We start from the raw sequence: 19,576 nt of genomic DNA on the forward strand, positions 1-19,576 counted from the left end.
GTGTATGACCAAGAAACTCAGCTGACTGGAGTTGCACTTGGTGAAAAGGGGTGGGCAGGGGGAGGTTCCAGATCCCAAGCTGTTGAGGTAAGCTCAGTTATATCTAGCCAGTATTTCTCAGTCTCAATCACCAGCTCAGATCCCTTCCCTGCCAGCGATGGACAGATCAGAGGCACTTTAGGTTCTTTACTTCTTCCACCAGATACGTGATGTCATACTCTATGCCTCCATCATCCTGTTTGTGGGAAGGGCATGGGCCTAGGATTCTATCACAGACCCAACAGTGGCTTTCCTTTTGAGCTGGAGTAGATGCACCAGCATCGGCTGCATAATGGCCTGGATCATTTTTTCCAAACCAATTTGAAGGCTGGCTGTAGCTCAGGAGATTTGGCAGGTCGTCCACTAATTGGAAGGTTGGCTGTTCTAGTCTGCATGTCAAAGTATACTTGGGCAAGTGTTCATATAACATTGTAGCCCCAGGGTGACTGTGGCTACAATGTAGCTTGCCATCACCAGTGTGTGAATGTGTGTATGAATGGGTGGATGACTGGTTGTGTAAAGCGCTTTGGGGTCCTTAGGGACTAGTAAAAGCGCTATACAAATACAGGCCATTTACCATTTACAGGCCATTTAAATGGGTAAATGGGATAAAACATTTTGAGTACTCCAGTAGAGTAGAAAAGAACTAATCCACTTACCATTTACAATCTAAAGGTAGATTTGTCAACCGGAGGTTGGACCACAGGACCTCTGCCCCTGACCACCGCCCAACCCACAAAATAGACCAATCCCACTGCAAGGTCTCCAGAAACTGCATAGTTGAATGGTGCTGTTTAGCTTTACCGTGAAGTTAAACAAACACTGCCTATCATGAGACATGCAGTCAGACCAGTCAAGTGAGGAACACTGGAACTTGTTCTTACACAAAAGGAAACACTTGAGGCATTAGTGGCCTGCTCTATGGAGGTAAATAGTTTCAGTTCAAGCCTCAAAGTGATGAAAAATATTGTATCTGCTGATCCAGCTTTCACATTAGTATTTGTACATAATATGAGGAGGGATGGGAATGTTGTGCAACAAAAATTTAGAACCAGATGCTCTGAAGTTAATAGTTTTGTTATTTTGAGTCTCTGAATGATTTTTGTTTGTTTTTTGTCTATTTGAGGTCTTTTGGTGTCTCTTTATTGTGTGTCTTTTTGACTTTTCTCTTTGTGGTCATTTTTTTGGAGTTGAGTTCTGTCTGAGTAAGCTCTGACTGTCTCTGTCGGATCTATTTGCAGTCATTTTGTGTTGTTTGTGTCTCTTGCCATTATGAAACAAGAAACGTTAACTTCAAACACATATTTCTCACGGGCTTAGTGCTGTATATAATAATGACTTGCTTGTTGAGCAGAGTCGGTTGGTGGGCTTCACTTTTTGTCCGTCCTTCTCGGCGTTTCCTCCGCCCTCCTGGTTTATAAAAGAAGCGAGCAGCCCTCAGTCATTGGAGCTGATTCAGTCAGGTGGATTGGGGTGGCTGTGAGATGGCGGAAAGAAGCAGAGAGCAGCCGGGGTTAATCCGTCTTTGTTTTGCTGCTCCGCAGTAGAACTTCTCAGTGTCGAGTCCGGTTCGGAGACACACAGAGAATACGCTTAAGGCGCAAACATGTCCTGGAAACGAGCCAGGAGTGGAGAATCTCCGATAAGCCGACGCGCAAAAGGTAGGAGAGAGACCAGTGTCGCTCGGTGAGGGTGAGCCGGTCAGTGCTGCTCCCATGGAGCCACAGCACACAGACACCTCGCTGGGTTCATGACTGAAGCACTGATGAACTTTTTAGCCAACTTTTTGTGTGGAGCTGAGGAATTTGCTGGAGCGGCCAGATATTATGGACTGTTGGAGTTTTCGGGTGTGAGCCAATAAAAATAATTTCTTCCCAACCCTTTCAGACGTCCCGGAGCCGCTGCAGGAGAGTGCTTCCTCCCCGACCCTTCCTGCGGATCATGTGCTCAGCTCCGGAGCGGTGTTATTCCCTGGTAGCTATTAACCCACATTTGTGTATCATGTGCCTGGTGTATTCATAAATGTTTGAAAGTGTGAGACCTAAGAGAGCTTGTGTGAAGGCTTTAGAACTCCTCCACTCCTGGTGATACTCAGTCTTTTTTAAATGTTTCATTTATTTTGGCAAAACTGGCAGCCACATGAAAATGTCCTTAACTCGGACCGGATGTCTAGGCCTCTTTCATTTTATTTTCCTTCTTGATCCCTAAAATTTGCACATAATGGATTTATCTGGCTTTTTAGGTACTTTTGATCAACATGGTTGCCCTCTGGTTATGTTCCCAGTGGATGGGCAATACAAACTCTCCTCAGACCTCAGCAAAGCTGAAGTGGTGGACTTCATAAATTACTTTCAGTATCAGCACAAGTAGGTGGAATTCAACAAACACGTTTTTTTTGCACTGTGTTTGTGTGTACAGTGATGTTTGGACTGTTTCTCTCTGACAGTAAGAAACAGGAAAAGCAGAGCATGGTGTCAGTCGTGGCTGATCTGAGGGATGCCTCACTCTCTACCATCAGTTTCATTGTCGAGTCTCTACTGCTGCTTGAGGTATTGTTATGATGAAGTGGAGTGTGTGGCTACATTGTGAGACCTTTTCAAGATGATGGTTTACTTTTTTTTTTTTTTTTTTTTTTTTAGACTGAAATTCTATGCTGAAATGCTTTTAGGCATGCTTTTATTACCCAGCAGGCTGCTGTTGAATTGTGATGAATATGAATTGTATTATTTACTTTTTTGTGAACAAAGTATAAACCCCAAAGTACTCTGAAGAATTTGAGTCCCAAATAATAATGAAATATTGTTTAGACGTCAGCTGTCTAACCTGTGGAAGGACAAAAACGTAGAAATCCAGAATGAAGGTTTTCATTTAGCGATAAATTTTTACATTTTATGTGTTCTTGCTGTTGGGGAGTTAAATTGGAGAAAATGTTGCATGAATCTAATGCCTGAAGAATTGAAGATGAGGCAAAGGGTTTCAGAGATGTTTGCGTTTACTTAACCAATGAAGCCATTTTAAAAACTTGCTGCTGTGTGATTGAGTGCCGTATGAGCAACCATGTGTTTTCACTGAGGAAAACAAAGAATAATTGTTGGTGCAAATTTTTCTTTTCCTATTTTTTTTTTTTTTTAGTTACAAAAGCGCACAGTCCACACTGTGTACATCCTTCAGCCCAAAAAAAAGGATCTTGAGAAGCTAACGCTGAAGCTGCTGGCTCCATCGAAGGATTATCCTACTTCTTTCAAAGTGAGTATATCAAACTGTTATGCACAGACTTTGTTTAGATTTAATGTAAGTGAGCAGTTCTGATCTCCTTTTATAAACATTTTGTAGAGGGTCCTTCTGAGAGAAATCCCAGAGCTCCAGAACTACATTGATCGAAGCCAGCTACCATGGTCACTGGGTGGATACCTCATGTACCGTCATCAGAGCTGGGTTGCCTTCATTAAGGTAGTGATGCTGCTTTCTGCGAGACCAGTTTCATTTAGAAAGTGTAGAAAAATCACTGTGAAGAGGATACAGAGGGTAAGGGCCTGTGGTCTTGATCACATATCTGTGGTGATTTATGGGACAGGACAGAGGGAGTGGACTTTAACCAGATGGAAACAATCCCAGAGAGTAAGTGTGCCAGAGGAATGGAGGAATGTGATGTGCAGTTGATGAGATATACAGTGAAGATATGAAGGAGTTGCTGTGAACAGCAGCATGCTGACAAAGGGCACTACAGATGTGATATTTGCTTTGAGAATATTGATGGAGAAGTTCTGAAGGAGCTTCACCGTGTAATTGTGGATCTACACAAAGTATATGATAAGGTGCCAAGATGTGGTACTGTATTAGTAGTTAGGAGTGTCAGAAGAGGAATGAAAATCAGATGCTTAGAAACGAGTCCATCAGAGAGACGGCTGAGATGGTTTGGACATGTGCAGAGGAGGGATAGTGGGTAAATTATACAGAGGATGATGATCGAACTGCCAAGCAGAAGGAAAAGAGGAAGACCTCAGAAGATTCATGGATGTAATGAGAGGGGTTGGGGGGTGACAGAAGACAGTACTAGTGATAGAATAAAATTGATGCAGGTGACAATTCTGAGCCCAAAAGGGAGCAGCTGAAGGAAGAGATAAACACCTGTATTAAAATGCTGCTGCTTCTTTGGAGAACAACTTGTCATGCACCAACTGTAGCAAAGGTAGCTACAAATATGGAATTTAACATGAGCTTTTCTACTTGTAATGTGTGCATCTATAAAGAGGTATGAGTAAGATAAAGAAATGAATGTCTGTCCTGCCTGTTATTTAGATATATGACGATGTAGTCATGTTTCCTTTCCAAAGCTTTTGGTCATAGGAATAAGCTGGAAGAGCAGCTGAAGGGTCAGTGTTTAAGGATACTTTTCTTTTTTTAATGAGTGATTATGTTGATGATTGTCTGCCCCAACCAACTTTAAGCCAACCATTCTAACTAATTTGTTATATTTATTTAACACAACCGTTAGTCTGATAGCAAGACTTAAGAATCAGTCTTATGATTAGTCGGGGGATTTGTGTGTATGTTGAAATGTTTCTGCTCAAGTGTGACGTGAGAAACAGTCTCTCTGGTAATCCACTAATAACTAACAATAGGTCAGAATCCATTGAATATTTATTGCGAGCATAGATGCAGACATCTGTTTGAGCAGCCAGCACCTCTTATTGGTCACCACCATGAAGCTTGTGCAAATGCCTTGCATAATGAGCTGATCTTATTAGCCATTGAAAGGAGCCCTCTTTCCATTAATTATCCATTCAGTCATATTCAGCTGGGCCATGACTGTTAACTGTGGCACCTCTTTGCCTGTGGGGAAACCTATTTAGGATACTACTTTGGATACAATCCCCATAGACTGAATTGGGATTTGGTTGACTTAATCGACTGTTGACATAACTAAATCGGGAAAATGAGTAGCCTTAAACTCATGCTTACCTTAAAGCTGTCTAAAATAAACAGTAGTGAAGTCCCATATTGTGAAATCCTGTGTGCACAGATGCATTTTGATGATCTCTGACTCATGCTGCTTCCTGCAGGAGATCGATGCGTTTGTCCAGGAGTTTGTGTCTGTAGTCCAGCGGCTGCCTTCATGCATCTCTGCACTGCAGGCTCTGTCCAGGCTGCCACTGCCCACCACCGTCAGCGAGCTCCGGCAATTCTGCTTCGGCACTGAAGCCAAGTTTCAGCAGCTCAGGAGGTTAGAATTGCCACTTCTTGGTTATGATCTTATCAAGCAGCTGCAGTCTAAAAAAAGGGCGTGGCACTTTCTTGTCTGCAATATTTTTGTCAATCAAATATTCACTGAAATTCTAATTGCTGATTCTGGCCCTATACTAGGAAACTCATTCAACGTGCTGTGGGTATCTTTCTGTTATGTGAAGCGGCTTACTCTAACACTGTCGATCAGGATAAACTGTTTCAGAAAGCTGGTTATCAAGTTAACCCAGGGTTACCCCTGCACGTTCAGATGAAAGAGGTGGTGTTGGCAGCTTCTGACCAATCTAAGGGCGTTTCACAGGTAAACATTAAAGCTTACTGTCCCACATGTATGATGTGATCAGGGAGTTGGGGCTGGAGGAGCTACTGAGGAACTGTGAGAGCTTGGTGGGGAAGCTGCGTTGGCCTGACAGGGAGCCGTGCTTCCAGGATATGGCTGGAACTGCCCTCTTCACTCAGATGGCCTTTGATATGCTCCAGAACCACAGCAGGTACTGCAGGCAGCCAGATCTCAGTGTCAAGTCATGAAAATGAGTTTTTTATCTTAATCCACCAAAAAGTCCATACAGCAGTTTTGTAATGATCCCATTTCACATCAGCTAAAGCAAAATGCCAGTATGACTAAGGATTATCCAAGATTAATGTTTTTTGCTACTCTAAGAAACTGTATCGGACATTTTTAAGAGTTGATGTTGCTCATTGTGCCATTTAATTACAGGATAACTGCTGCTGTGGAAAAAGTGGAGTTGCTGTGGCAGCAGCTGTTTTCTAAAGCTCGTTTAAGGCTACGTGTGTTCCAGTTGCGTGATAATGCGCTGCAGGTGGGTCCACATGTAATGGTTTCCTTTAAAAAAAAATTTAAACCTAGTGGTCTAAACCAAAACCTAAATTACCTGAGTCACTTTACTCAGGCTGTTTTGGTTTGAGCAGAGTGGGGAATGTTTCACCACAAAACTGAGTATCCACATGACAAATGTGGCTTTGTATATCTGGATAACCTTAGAATATGAACTATTAAATCATTTTCTGATTGTGAATTGCCAAGGGTGCAGTTCTCATCTTTAAAAATGGCCTTGGGCGTGCAGCTAAGTACAGAACTAGATAAAAGTACAGATAGTCGTGTTAGTATAAACGGCTCAGTGTTTGTGGAAAACTAGTGTGACCACTTGAAGAAAATTATCAGCTCTCCCAGTAAATGGGGGAACAACAACCGATCCACAACTAAAGGCAGCCGGATGTTGGGTTTTCTTGACGCTTGCTTACAGGTTTCTGAGAAGATTGAAACTCTTCTTCGAGAGAAGATCCAGCCCTTCAAAGTAGAGATTGCCAAGGACCCTACAAAAGCTGTGATTCTGGTGTCTGAATTTGAAGCATCCATCCACACTCCTGCTATGGTATGGCTTTAGTTTGCATGTTATGAATCTTACCTTGCAACATAGATCGACCTCGATTAGATTACACCACGGTTCAGTTAAATCCTAGTTGTTTGTAACATTAGTGTTGCTAACTGTGTTACGGATGCTGTTAACTTGTGCTTGAAGTAAAGGTTACCTCTCACCTACCAGGCACTTGTTTGCTGGGCTGAAGATGTAATCCAGACTTCAGCAGAGATTCTCCCCTTGGACAGTCAGCCCACAGGGAGCTGGGCTGCAGATCTGGAGAGGCTGAAGAACAAACTTGACTCTGCCGTGAACTTGATTCTGCAAACCCTCAGAGCAGTTTCCAGCTACCATCGCTACTACAGCAAGGCAAGTTGTGGGAAAACTTACAGACGCGGTAATACCAAGTGCTCATAACTGGCATGTCCTGTAGCGTGAACATCAGCAGCACATTTGATTCATTGGAAGAACTTTTGTTTTGGAACCTAAGCTAACCATCAACAGCTTTTTGTCTTACTCTTGTGAGGTAATGCTCGCCACATTAAACAAAACAACAAAAATACCTTTACTGACTGTAATCACTGACAGTAGTTTTTATTTTTTTTCACTCCACATGTGCCAGACATCCTCTTTCAAATCACACTGACCTATCATCCAACTGGCTTACTAACATTTTTCTATCATCCTGTGCTGTCTAATGGCAGCCGGTGTGCATTTTTAATTTCAAGGACAAATGCTTTTTAACTACTTAAAGATGATGTTGATCAAAAATTTGAGTCTAACTTTGTTATTGCCATACCTGGTTACTGTTGTCTAAAATAAATTGGCCCCACCCCCAAGAATAGCAGAAATTATGCCGTTTACCTGTTTAGGCCAGCTGCTGGTACAGTCTGGTCCTTTGCCAGAACTTCCTCCAGGAGCTCCTGTCGGGTGTTCGTGAAGAGGCTTCCTCCATCCAGCTGCAGCAGAAGAACTGGGGGATGATGCCTGGGTGGAGATGGAGGCTGTCCACTTTTCTGAAGAACAATCCCCCTCCAGAAATGGAGGAGCTGCTCCATCTGTCTCATTTGGCAAATGCAATCCCAGATGATGAGATCCAGCAGATGGGGAAACAGATGTCTCAAAGGTGATGTGATTGATTTTAAACGGGTTTTTCCATTTCAACAGAAAGTGCAGATTGTTGTGTACAAAGTCATACCTTGAGTGTAAGCAAATAAGGTGCGCGTGTGCATCAATTATCAACTTTCTTGCAGTTTTGTGCAAAAGCAAATTTGTTGAAAAGTAGACACAGCTTCCTGAGACATCAGACATGTCAACCACTGCCGTTACCAAATGTCATTTATGGGCTGTTAGCAGGAAGCTTGGTCTTCTTCCAGAAAGCAGACTTGGTAAAAACTGAATATGTGTAAGTATGTTATCCTTTCATAAAAGATCATCCAGTGTGTACTCTTGTAGGAAGGGTAAGGAATGAAGCACTCAAGTGCAGCTCCTTATTTTGAGAATTTGACCTGCTATGATGCTATGAATCAACTTTATTTTTCAATAGTAATTTACTCAAACTTGAATGAAATATTCTAATTTGAGCTGCTGAATTTGTGATTTGCATGAGTTACAAGCCACAAAAAGAGATGTACCAGAGATTAAATCAATTTCTATCAAAGTTTAACCTTTTAATTAAATGATGAGTAACAAACATTCATCCATTTTGTTTGGTTTTTTATTTTTTTTGTTGACACTTGAGTGACTTTTTGAAAGGTGAAATGTCTTCACTTGGACTCAGAATCGCCAAAATGAGTCTTTGCTGGGTAAAATATCACATCTATAAGTTGTGTCCGTTGTGTGATCTATATTTTTATCTTCAGTTGAACAACTAATTCAGCAATCAAATGAAAGTTTGGCAGATGATGGCAATTTAAATGGTTTTACTCCAGTGTTGTCGTCGTCTGTATTCATTGGTCCACTGGATTCTTTATTTATTCATGCTGTCACTGAATCATATAATTTCTTTTCTCCTTTAGCAGATGGAGTAATATTTGGAATAGATTTAATCAGCTGATCAGCGTTTGTAGCTTATGGCTGATCAATTAGTTTTGATCCATCACCCATTCAACCCAAATATTCAGTATGTCAAATGAGATTTGACAGTTTGGCTGAGCAGCCAGCCACACCAGTTTGCCACATTAATTTTTTTTTTTCTGGTGCCATTATTTCATTTTCTATTCATATTTTTTTTTTTTTTTTTTTCGTCAGGTGCTTGACACTGAGGAAACTTCTAAGCTCTTCAGGACCAGTGGCTGTCGAACAACTCCAGATGGCCCTACAGTGGCAGTATGAGTTACTGAGGGGCAACCATGTGAATCTTTTATCTGCTGATTCTACCACGTCAAAACCTGTGCCACACCATGTTTCAGAGTCAAACCCCGCTAAATGTAAAGGTGGTAAAGAAGCTGCCCATGTCTTTGGAACAGCTCCCTTGACCGGAGGTTCAGGGTTGGTGTCAGCTACGGGCAAACCATCCTCCCCGTTTGCTGCAACCAGAGACTTTGCAATACCTGCCTCAAGCCCGCCTCAAATCCATGACATTATTTCCAGTGTTTCAGATTGTAGGGCTCACAGAGAGGACCATGACTTGGGCTCTATAGGAAGCTCTCCTAAAGCTGATTTGCTGAATCAGTTTGAGATCAAAGTAAAGCGCATAGCTGCTGTGTCCAGTAACCCTTGGCTTAGCTTGCCGGTAGAGGATTTGGAAAACTCTTACACTGTCAGCAGTACACAAAATCCAGCACCTCAAAAAGTTGATCACGATTCTTCAGATGAGCATGTCAATGGCACCCAGGCTAGCAGGTCTCAAATTCAGCCTACACCAGAGGTTTTAAGGAGCACAGAACCCAAAGGATCACAGAGCAGGGACTGGATATTACATCCACAAAGTTGTGTGGAACATCCTGAACTAAGTCCCATTTGCAGTGTTCTCTCCAGCACCGTTATTGAAGGAAAAGACAAGTCTATCTGTTCCACAGAGGGGGTTCCTACTCTACTCTGGGATTCTTATGACCTCCATGACCAAAATCAAGATGATGATGACGATGATGATGGGTAATTTGTTTGGCTTCAAATGTCAAAATGTCGATCAGTATGTTTCTTCTCCTACAGTGTGCAATTCTCAAAGAAATTTCAGCAGTGGTATTGAAATTTCAGTTGTTACACAGATCCTACACAAGTAATCTTTTTTTAATTAATTTTTTTATTGTTGGTCACAAGTGACAAAATAATTAGATTTGTCACATAAGGGGACTCTGACTTATTGCAATTTATGATGAGGACTGCATTCTGAACCAGTAAAATCCCTACAGTGGCACCTACTGTTACATTTCATCATAACATACAGACACTGTATTGTCTACTTTGATTCCTTATGGCAGCAAATTAATGAGGGTAAGATGAAAGAGTTGAAGGAAGGATGGTAAACTGGGAAAAGGCAAATTGAAGAATTGCCTAATGCCTTATTTTATTTCCCCTCGCGACTTTCCAGCGAGTTGTCCATGAAGGACTGGGATGTGAAGGAAGAGGAAGGTCTGAGGGAAGTGGAGAATATCTTGGACAAGGCTGATGAAATATTAGAGGTGAGAGGGGGATCATTTGAGAAATGAAGACAGTGCTGGTTGTTGTGACTTCTGGACAGAACGGATCAAGTTCCCTTTCAGTCGATTCACTCGGTACAATGCATAAGTATGGGATATCACGCCCTCGCGTGTCCAGTGTACCGAGGGAATCGACTGAAAGGGAACAGAAGTTATAGACATAACTATTCGTTTTTATTTTGCAGGAGGAGGAAAATGTTCTGGCTCAGGAAGCTGTGCTAGATGCACTGCTGAGGACAGAGGACAGGCAGGGTGTCTGGCGATTGTGTGATGGTGAGGACCAGCTTGATACGGTAGGTGAAGCATCTAGCAGATCAGCTCTTTGTTACAGAGTCTATTAATTTTCAATCTTACTTTTTGACATCAGTTTGTTTCAGTTACTCTATGCCTCTATGGCACGGAATAAGAGGTAAGTTACACAAGTCACAGGTCCAGGGATGTCTTTAGACTATAAGATGAAGATGGACAAAATGTGAAAATGATGTGTGGTTTCTAAACAATTGGGGAAACCTGGTCTTGTTAGGAGAGACAGGATTTATCCCACTTTGGGAGCAATTCTCCTTTCTGGGAAATCTGGCCAAATTTATTAAACGATCCAAAATGGGAACCCAAGTTGCCCTCTTACACGCCTCTCTGCAGCGTCTCCTCTTCTGTCATTCCCACAGACCGTCTACATTCAGATGATCAAAACACACTTGCAGTTTGTTTTTTAGGTTTTTATATCAAAGGACTAAATAAGAGTTTATTGAACAGTCATGCAAAAATAAAGGAGCACATAACTACACACAGAATAACAAGACAACACAAAGCAAAGCAACCCCAGGGTTTAGAGCCTTAAGCATATGCACACGTAGCAGAAAGCTAGAGAAAAAGACGGGAAAAAAGAGTGACAGACTAAAGTAAGAACTCCTGGATCCTCTTTAGGGTGAGGAGCCTCTGACTACTCCTCTATGAAGTATAACCCATGAGTTGTACAGCTTTCAGGGTATTCTTTTCAGATTTATATTTATACTCTCCTTTTTGACAGATCTGTTATGCCAGCCTTTTATAGTAAGAAGTAATTAATCTACTTGATATTTTTATGACCCAAAAATAAAAATTTATTTCAGTAATTATTGGTTTTCTCCAACTTCAGCCATGATTCATAGTAATCACCAGGTGGACCCCTGGATTTTTAACCATTGGAGGAAAATTTAACTGGTCATTCCCAGATGTCATGAAGTACAAGGACTTTGAAAACTGCTGTATAGTCAGCTCAATTATTGACTCAACTTCAATAATTTTATTTCCTATGATTTGCATTTGCCATTCTTTCACATACAGTGTAATATTACTTTGTCCTGGCATGTATTTAGTTGGCAGGTAACGGTAAATAATTTTGCTCTTCACCAAGAAGATTGTCCGGCCATCAGTTTACGCCCTGAAGTTAAAGTGCTTTGGTTAAATGATCTGAATTCAACTCAAATAGATGTTGATTCAAATAACTTTTCTTATTAAATACAGATGTCAGTAATCTTTAGCTTGTTAATGTCTAACTCACTCCTTATAATTATTGTGCTGATGGTTGTTCTGAGAATAATTCCAGAATTGAGTAGATATCAGCCCCTGTTAAGGCCTGATATCAATCTGAGTCTTACCTGTTCAAACCTTTAACCCATGTTTAATTTACTGCTGGTTCCAAAAAATGGGTAGATGATGGCCAGAATGGAAAAACTCAGTTTGCCTGAAGGGAAGCCTACAAACCAGTGGGTAATGTCACAGTAGGTTTGTCAGCTTGTTTTATAGTCCCTTGGTATTCACTATATTTTTCCTTCTTATTCTTTTAAGATGTCGTCCTACGAGCTGGCTGAAGCTGGTGTTCTTTGTTTCGATGACTGCGTTGACTCTGCAGAATCTGACGGTTTCATTGACCTCGTGTCGGCTGGGTCTGCACGTGAAACTAAAGCTAATGCGGATGGGCTTTACAGTGAAGCTCCAACGGTATCTGACAGTAGGCCAGACCTGCTGATGGAACTGAGACAGGTTCATATCCTGGACGGGTTAATCATGGAAGAGAACTTGCAGATCAACAAGTTTCGATGCAGTAAAGAGAAACTCAACACTGAGCTCTCGGAGAGCAAACCTGTGGGTACAAATGTGTTACTGACGTCACGCAATGAGAGGGAGGCTTCACATTTGCAGCTGGAAAAGGAGAAGAGGGAGGTAGAGGAGCTGGAGAAACAGAATGAGGATATTGATGAAAGGTTTAAAAAATGTTCTATAACTGAAAGGCCTAGAAAAGAACATAATGATCGAGTGCTCTGTGATCTCTTTCCCAATGGTTCTGGAAGATCAGTCGCCAGCCTTGCCATGGATGGGTCTGCGAATACACGTGTGACTAAAATTATTCAAGATGTTTCAGACCTTAAGGTAACCAAAGGGGCTTCACCACAAGATGTGGCTCAACTGCCACTTTCCCAGTGTCAAGATGCTAGTGGTTGTACAACTGGTCTGTCAGTATATTACAAAATTACCTTGAACAATGTATTTGATTTACAGGAACCCTCAGAAGAGGCAGGTGTCCAATCGCAATACATCGATGGGAATGAATTGGCCAGGTCTACTAGTTTATGCAGTCAAGAAGCATCTTTAATCCCTGAAATGAGGGTAGATGATGGCACCTTTGACCCAGGTGGAAAATCACTCCTTCCCCCTGTAACTAAGCCAAGAAAGTCTTTGCTTCCTGTGAATGAAGCCCGTGCTGAACTCGAAGCTCCTCACTCCACAGAGGAGTCCTTAGATCATTATTTTGTAGGTGAAGGCCAACTTCATCTACAAAATGAAGTACTTGAAGAGCTGCCAGAAAATGTGCCTCCAGACACCAGCCACAGCTTGGTTTCCAGTCCAAATGTAACACAACATGAAAACAATAACCATGTACCCCCAGAGAACTGTTGGGCATCATTACAGCGCTCGTCTGAAATAATGACTAAAAATGAAAAGATGCCCACATCTTTACTCAAACTACATGTGCAGTCAGCAGAGGAAATCCACACTTCACCTCCTGCAGATGACCACCAACTTGAACAGTCTGTATCCCAAGTGACTGCTGATCAGCCTCTAGAGTTTGACTCAGGTGGAAGAGACGAACCAAATGAAAAGCTACTAGATGGCGTTCAGAGCTCTGAGGCTCTGAGAATCTCTGGGTCACCTGAAAGTCAGATCCAGTTTTATAGCCCCATGACGGAGGTACGTGGGCACATCCTACTTCAGCTGTCACCTTTTTGTCTTCATTTAGAACATCAAGTATATCTCGTATTTAAAAGCCTAACGTCAACATTAGTTTTTAGTTCTTATGAAAGCTTTCTCCCAACCCCAGGCTTTTAAATTGCTGTGTGCCATGTGTAACTGAGCGCACATACTTTGAATGTATGACTAAAATGTGGCTTATAGACTAAAGCGCTGGCCAGAATTGAAAACAAATCAAGTTGTAGTCACAATATAAACTTAAAAGATCATTTCAGTGCTTTTGAACCTCTGGAAATTGGTTTTTTTTTTGTTTTGTTTTTTTAAAAGAAGAAAAAAAAAAGTTTGTCTGTATCTCTAGATTGCAGATTTCAAGAGTCCAATTGTACTGGATTCAGGCTCTGGTTTGATAAAAGCAGGATTTGCAGATCAAGACCTACCAAGCATTATATTCCCCACAATAATTGGGGTGCCAAAGTATGAGGTAAGTGCATTCGTTGTTAGACGCTTTGATTTTAACTCGTGTCCCTTAGGTTGGCCCCTACATGTTTAAACATATTTGTGGAGCATTTCTTTTCAAAATATTTTCAGTAAATGTATTCTATAAATTGCCTTGGTCTTTGCATCCTTTGTCTGTTCATTACAGCAGCCTCATGATGTGTGTTTATAGAGTTGGTTGGCATCTGCCTACAGCTACTTTGAGCTATAAGGAAAACTATGGGGATTTAAAGTGTGGGTATAAATATACATTTTTTTTGTGTCCTGTCTTTGCAGGAAGTACTGAATGGTAACCTTGAAAGAGAGGCCTACATTGGTCACGATGCAGAACACATGAGAGGGGTTCTGACTCTGAAGCACCCCATAAAGAATGGAATCATTCACAACTGGGATGAAATGGAAAAGGTGATACTCATGTTTGCATAACAACTGGAAAATGAAAAACTCATGTCGGAATCATTCCCCTTTAGTACTTAAATGTTACGTATATTGATGTGTCGTCTGGAACTCGATTACTGACTACAGGTTACAGCTGTTCCACAGACCCAGCTGGCTGAAGATGTTGGATGTCTTTTCCAGCAATATGAGGCTTAGTTTGAAAGAGGCACGACCCAAAGCCTTTTTGTTTGTAGTACTTGACATGTGAGGAAAATGTGTACATTCAGTTTAAAAACATGTTATTGTGGTCCAGCTGTGCATATATCCATAAATGGACTAGAAAACTTTACACTTAAAATGCTGTTTTGTTTTGCTACTGCACTGGTTTTTAGTATTTTTACCCCTAAGCCATAAAAGGCTGAGGGGGCATTGTTGTCATCGTGTCAGGCCTGCGGGTAGCGTGTACACCCAGCTTTGTGAACACAGTAACCTGAGAATGAGGTAACATGAGGTGCAGCTGGTAGGAGGCTGAGCAGTAGCGATGGTGGCCGTCAGTATTTTTATCTACAAAGCGAGTTTACACGTAATAAAAAAAAAAAAGTGCTGTATAAATAAAATTGCTATTGGCATGTGGGAGAGTCGGTACAGCCTTAAAGGCTGCAAAAGTTTCATTTTATACTTGATCGTTACAGGTACATTTGCTCATCTATCATACAGTCTCTGCTGCTTGAAACTTTCTGGCAAAGTGGAAAGGCACAAATGGTTTTCTCTTATGTTCAAGTCTCAAATATAATAAATCCGTTCAGCAAATACCCTGGTTTTATCCCATCATTGGTCACACAGTGTATATGTGTTGATGCTGTCAAAAGCCTCACTTCACAGGCAGGAATATGTTCCTGAGGCTTAGAGGGCAGCTGCAGGCCTATTTGTCCCTGTGGATTAGTCTAGTTTGAATGTCTGTGTTTTGAGAACTCACCCACTTTGCAACTTCCCCACCCATTAACATGCTTCCCTCAAGAGAAATAAAGTATTGGTGGTTGTCCACAAGCTCGTTTACTCTTGGTGCTTGACTTTTTGTCTCTTAGATCTGGCATCATACGTTCCAGCAGCTGCGTGTGGAACCAGAAGATCACCCGGTTCTTTTGACTGAAGCGGCCATGAACCCCCTGAAGAATCGTCAGCACGCGGTTGAGATCATGTTTGAGTGTTTCAACGTGCCTTTCACCTATGTAGCCATGCAAGCAGTGCTAGCGCTCTACGCAGCAGGAAGAACCACTGGTACTGTAGTCGCTCGTCTTCACGCACTGATTGATGCACACGGATGATGGCTTGTCTGAAGACTTTGTTCAGCTTGGTGTATTTAAACCACTCAAATCTGATCCTATGATCCTACTTGTGTGTATTTGATATAGGTGTGGTGTTTGACTCTGGGGATGGAGTGAGCCACAGTGTGCCTGTGTTTGAGGGATACTGTCTACCTCATGCTGTGCAACGCTTTCCCCTGGCTGGATTAGATGTTACACTGCATCTTAAAAAGGTATTTAGCACTTCTGTTAATGCTCCAGTGTAGGAGCTATGTTATTGATTGCTTGGAAGGCATGATCCCTGGATGGTTCCTAACTTAGTTTAAAGACGAGGCAAAACCAGCTTGCTGTGCTTGTTCTTTAAGCTTCTCCGGGAGCAGGGATTGTGCATGCGTACCACAGCAGAGGAGGAGATAGTGAGGGAGATGAAGGAGAAGTGCTGCTGTGTCTCTCTCAACTATGAAGATGAGCTAAATCGGGGGCAGTCATCCTGCAGAGAGATGCATTACACCATGCCAGATGGGCAGATTATTACCCTCAGCACAGAGAGGTTCAGGTAATGTTGGGGGGCTGCTTCCTGCTTTTTACCAACACTTAAGTTTTAGAAATGATCTTGCGGTCACCTTGCTTGTTGTATAGCCAGACTCTTTAGCAGAGTGTACCCCCTGTTCATCTAGAGCACCTGAGATTCTGTTCAAACCTGAGCTGATTGGACGGGACCATTATGGGATGCACGAAAGCATCTACAGGTCAATCCTCAGCACAGACATTGACCTGAGGCGCTGCTTCCTGGGAAACATTGTACTTTCAGGTAACATTTGGTTCTTGGTAAGGTGTTGCACTACAATCTGAAGTACAATGATTTTCCAAATTCTGCTTCCATTTGTTTTGTCCTCTCTTCCTGAAGGTGGGAACACTCTGCTGCCCGGCCTGCCTGAGCGACTGCAGGATGAAATCAAAGGCCTGCTGCCCTCAGACATGGGGGGCAGTGTTTGTGTAACCAGCCCCAAAGATAGAGACTCCTCAGTGTGGAGAGGAGGAGCAGTGTTGGCAAATATGCCTATCTTTACCTCTGTATGGATCAGTCAGGAAGAATACGAGGAGTATGGACCGCAGATAGTCTTCAGGAAGTGCTTCTGAATCGACTGTGAAAGGTTGATGGCTCATTTCATCAACCGTGCCACTGGCTGCTGAGCCAGCGGGACTCAGCTGTTGTCCCTCTCTGTGGAATCTTTTGTGTTTTTCTTAATTTTCTCTCCCCTGTTCTTTAGTGGAGGTTTCCTGCTTACACCTTATGCACTTCCTATACAGCCCACTAACACGGCAATAAGGAAGTTGATCAAAACGTTCCAATCCTTACTATTGTTGTTGCTATCACTATAAAACCTCTAAGTGTGTCTTAAATTCTAAATTTCTGTGTCACAAGAACTTAAGCTTAAATATATTCATGTTCTGTGATTAAGGGGCTGAAACTGAAGCTGCCCTTTAATTCATGTCTGTCTTTGTTTCCAGAATATGCAATTGAGAAACATGAAGAAATTTTGATGTGTCAGCTTTAAATTGTGCATTAATCTGATATTGTCAAAAACCTTATTGTTTTTTGCTTTTTATGTGAAACATGATACTTGGTTTTACACATGGTAGTCCAGCTGTAATCTGCTGTGGTTCTTTATGCACTGAATGTTGAGTATTAAGGGCAGAATTTATTCTTAAAAAATCTTCTGCAATAAGGGATTTGTCACAATGCAACTTTTAATGATTCCTTTAGTTAATACCACATTTTCGTTGTAATATGACTCAGATTGTCATCATAACACATGACAGAATATATTTGTTTTTAATTTTTTTTTTTTCTGTGCAGAATCCCTTGAATGTAGTGGCTCCTAATACTCATCAGATGGGTGCAGTGTACATGAGTTTTTCCTGAGGTCATTGTTGGTTCTTCTCAGACCTCGTTGCATATGTTGCTCTGGTACATTGTGAACTCTATATAATTTTTCAGTGTGGTGTATTTCCAGCGAGTTTTTTTTTTTTTTTTTTTTTTTTTTTTTTTTTTTTTTGTAGGGGACCATTGTGTGTTTTACATGCATTCTTGCACAAGTTATCCTTTTTGTGGACTCTGTTCCAGTGATGCCAAACTGCTCAATTCCTGTTAAATTCTGAAGAAAAACACAGTGGCAGCCCATGCTGTTAGACTTGGTGAACACTTAAAGATTTTTATTATTTATTCAGTTGCATGAGTTTGAATTCCACGTGTTTTTCTGTGTTTTGGACTTGTGTGTGTACTTTGCATGAACTTTGTATTTTTAAGTGTCTGTCTAAAAGCACAGGGTTCGTCATGTGGCCTAGAGCTCTGCTCTTATGTGGAAATTACTGAGCGGTGACAGAAGGAGCTGCCGTGTCAGGCAAGTTTGAAGTGAACAGGCTCATGGATTGTGTGGTTCTTCTCCTAATTGTAGTTAAAAGACTGGGCCGAGTCCAGCTATGTTTTTCCTGAACCATGTCATTATTTTTATTTTTATTTTTTTTAAATAAATATTGTAATCATCATCCTGCTGTGCTGACTTTGTTTCAGTTGTAGACGTCTCTGAATGTTGAGGCTAAAACGGAAATGGATCTGCTTTTTCATATTTGCCTAAATGTAACCAGTGTGTTCCTGTGTTGTATGATAATGAAAGGTAAGGCAAGTTTATTTATATAGCACAATTCAACAACACGGTGATTCAAAGTGCTTTAGAAAAAAAAAAAAAGGAACAGTAGATAAAATCAGTAGTTAAAATGTAAGTTTAAGAATTTAAGCTTAAAAATAAAACAGTGTGGATTTGGTGCTTTATTCAAATGCAGCTGAGAATAGGTGAGTCTTCAACCTGGATTTAAATAAACTGAGTGTTTCAGCTGATCTGAGGCTTTCTGGGCGTTTGTTCCAGATATATTCAATTCAATTTTATTTATATAGCGCCAAATCACAACAAAAGTCGCCTCAAGGCGCTTCATAGATACAGAGAAAAACCCAACAATCATATGACCCCCTATGAGCAAGCACTTTGGCGACAGTGGGAAGGAAAAACTCCCTTTTAACAGGAAGAAACCTCCGGCAGAACCAGGCTCAGGGAGGGGCGGCCATCTGCTGCGACCGGTTGGGGTGAGAGAAGGAAGACAGGATAAAAGACATGCTGTGGAAGAGAGACAGAGGTTAATAACAGATATGATTCAATGCAGAGAGGTCTATTAATACATAGTGAGTGAGAAAGGTGACTGGAAAGGAAAAACTCAATGCATCTTGGGAATCCCCCGGCAGCCTACGTCTATTGCAGCATAACTAAGGGAGGATTCAGGGTCACCTGGTCCAGCCCTAACTATATGCTTTAGCAAAAAGGAAAGTTTTAAGCCTAATCTTAAAAGTAGAGATAGTTTCTGTCTCCCGAATCCAAACTGGAAGCTGGTTCCACAGAAGAGGGGCCTGAAAACTGAAGGCTCTGCCTCCCATTCTACTTTTAAATACTCTAGGAACAACAAGTAGGCCTGCAGAGCGAGAGCGAAGTGCTCTAATAGGGTAATATGGTACTACAAGGTCATTAAGATAAGATGGGGCCTGATTATTTAAGACCTTGTATGTGAGGAGCAGGATTTTGAATTCAATTCTGGACTTAACAGGAAGCCAATGAAGGGAAGCCAAAACAGGAGAAATATGCTCTCTCCTTCTAGTCCCTGTCAGTACTCTTGCTGCAGCATTTTGGATTAGCTGAAGGCTTTTCAGTGAGTTTTTTGGACATCCTAATAATAATGAATTACAGTAGTCCAGCCTGGAAGAGGCTCTTCCAGTCACCAGTAAAAGAATAGCAAATGAGCTGTGTGTGACACAGACTTT

The 19,576-nt window shown here is 41.6% G+C and overlaps 1 protein-coding gene across 2 annotated transcripts; it reads left to right on the top strand.

The window, feature by feature from the left end:
- Positions 1-1,473: 1,473 nt before the first annotated feature.
- Positions 1,474-18,273, top strand: LOC146372401 (uncharacterized). Of its 2 annotated transcripts, XM_084952838.1 has the most exons (24): positions 1,475-1,700; positions 1,927-2,013; positions 2,282-2,405; positions 2,486-2,588; positions 3,172-3,285; positions 3,373-3,489; positions 5,103-5,263; positions 5,628-5,774; positions 6,002-6,104; positions 6,549-6,677; positions 6,849-7,031; positions 7,535-7,788; positions 8,913-9,758; positions 10,195-10,285; positions 10,489-10,596; positions 12,131-12,712; positions 12,842-13,531; positions 13,890-14,012; positions 14,303-14,431; positions 15,490-15,682; positions 15,817-15,941; positions 16,074-16,264; positions 16,386-16,519; positions 16,616-18,272. In XM_084952838.1, exons 1-24 carry the CDS (start codon positions 1,646-1,648, stop codon positions 16,846-16,848), a joined length of 5,022 nt encoding a protein of 1,673 aa, XP_084808964.1. In that variant the 5' UTR covers positions 1,475-1,645; the 3' UTR covers positions 16,849-18,272. The 2 variants fall into 2 exon arrangements, with proteins under 2 accessions (XP_084808963.1, XP_084808964.1); XM_084952837.1 differs by having other exon boundaries at positions 1,474-1,700; positions 12,131-13,531; positions 16,616-18,273.
- Positions 18,274-19,576: the final 1,303 nt, after the last annotated feature.

Source organism: Perissodus microlepis, chromosome 15 (genome assembly GCF_051167445.1).
Source record: "Perissodus microlepis isolate ML-2025 ecotype Zambia chromosome 15, ASM5116744v1, whole genome shotgun sequence".
NCBI lineage: Eukaryota > Metazoa > Chordata > Actinopteri > Cichliformes > Cichlidae > Perissodus > Perissodus microlepis.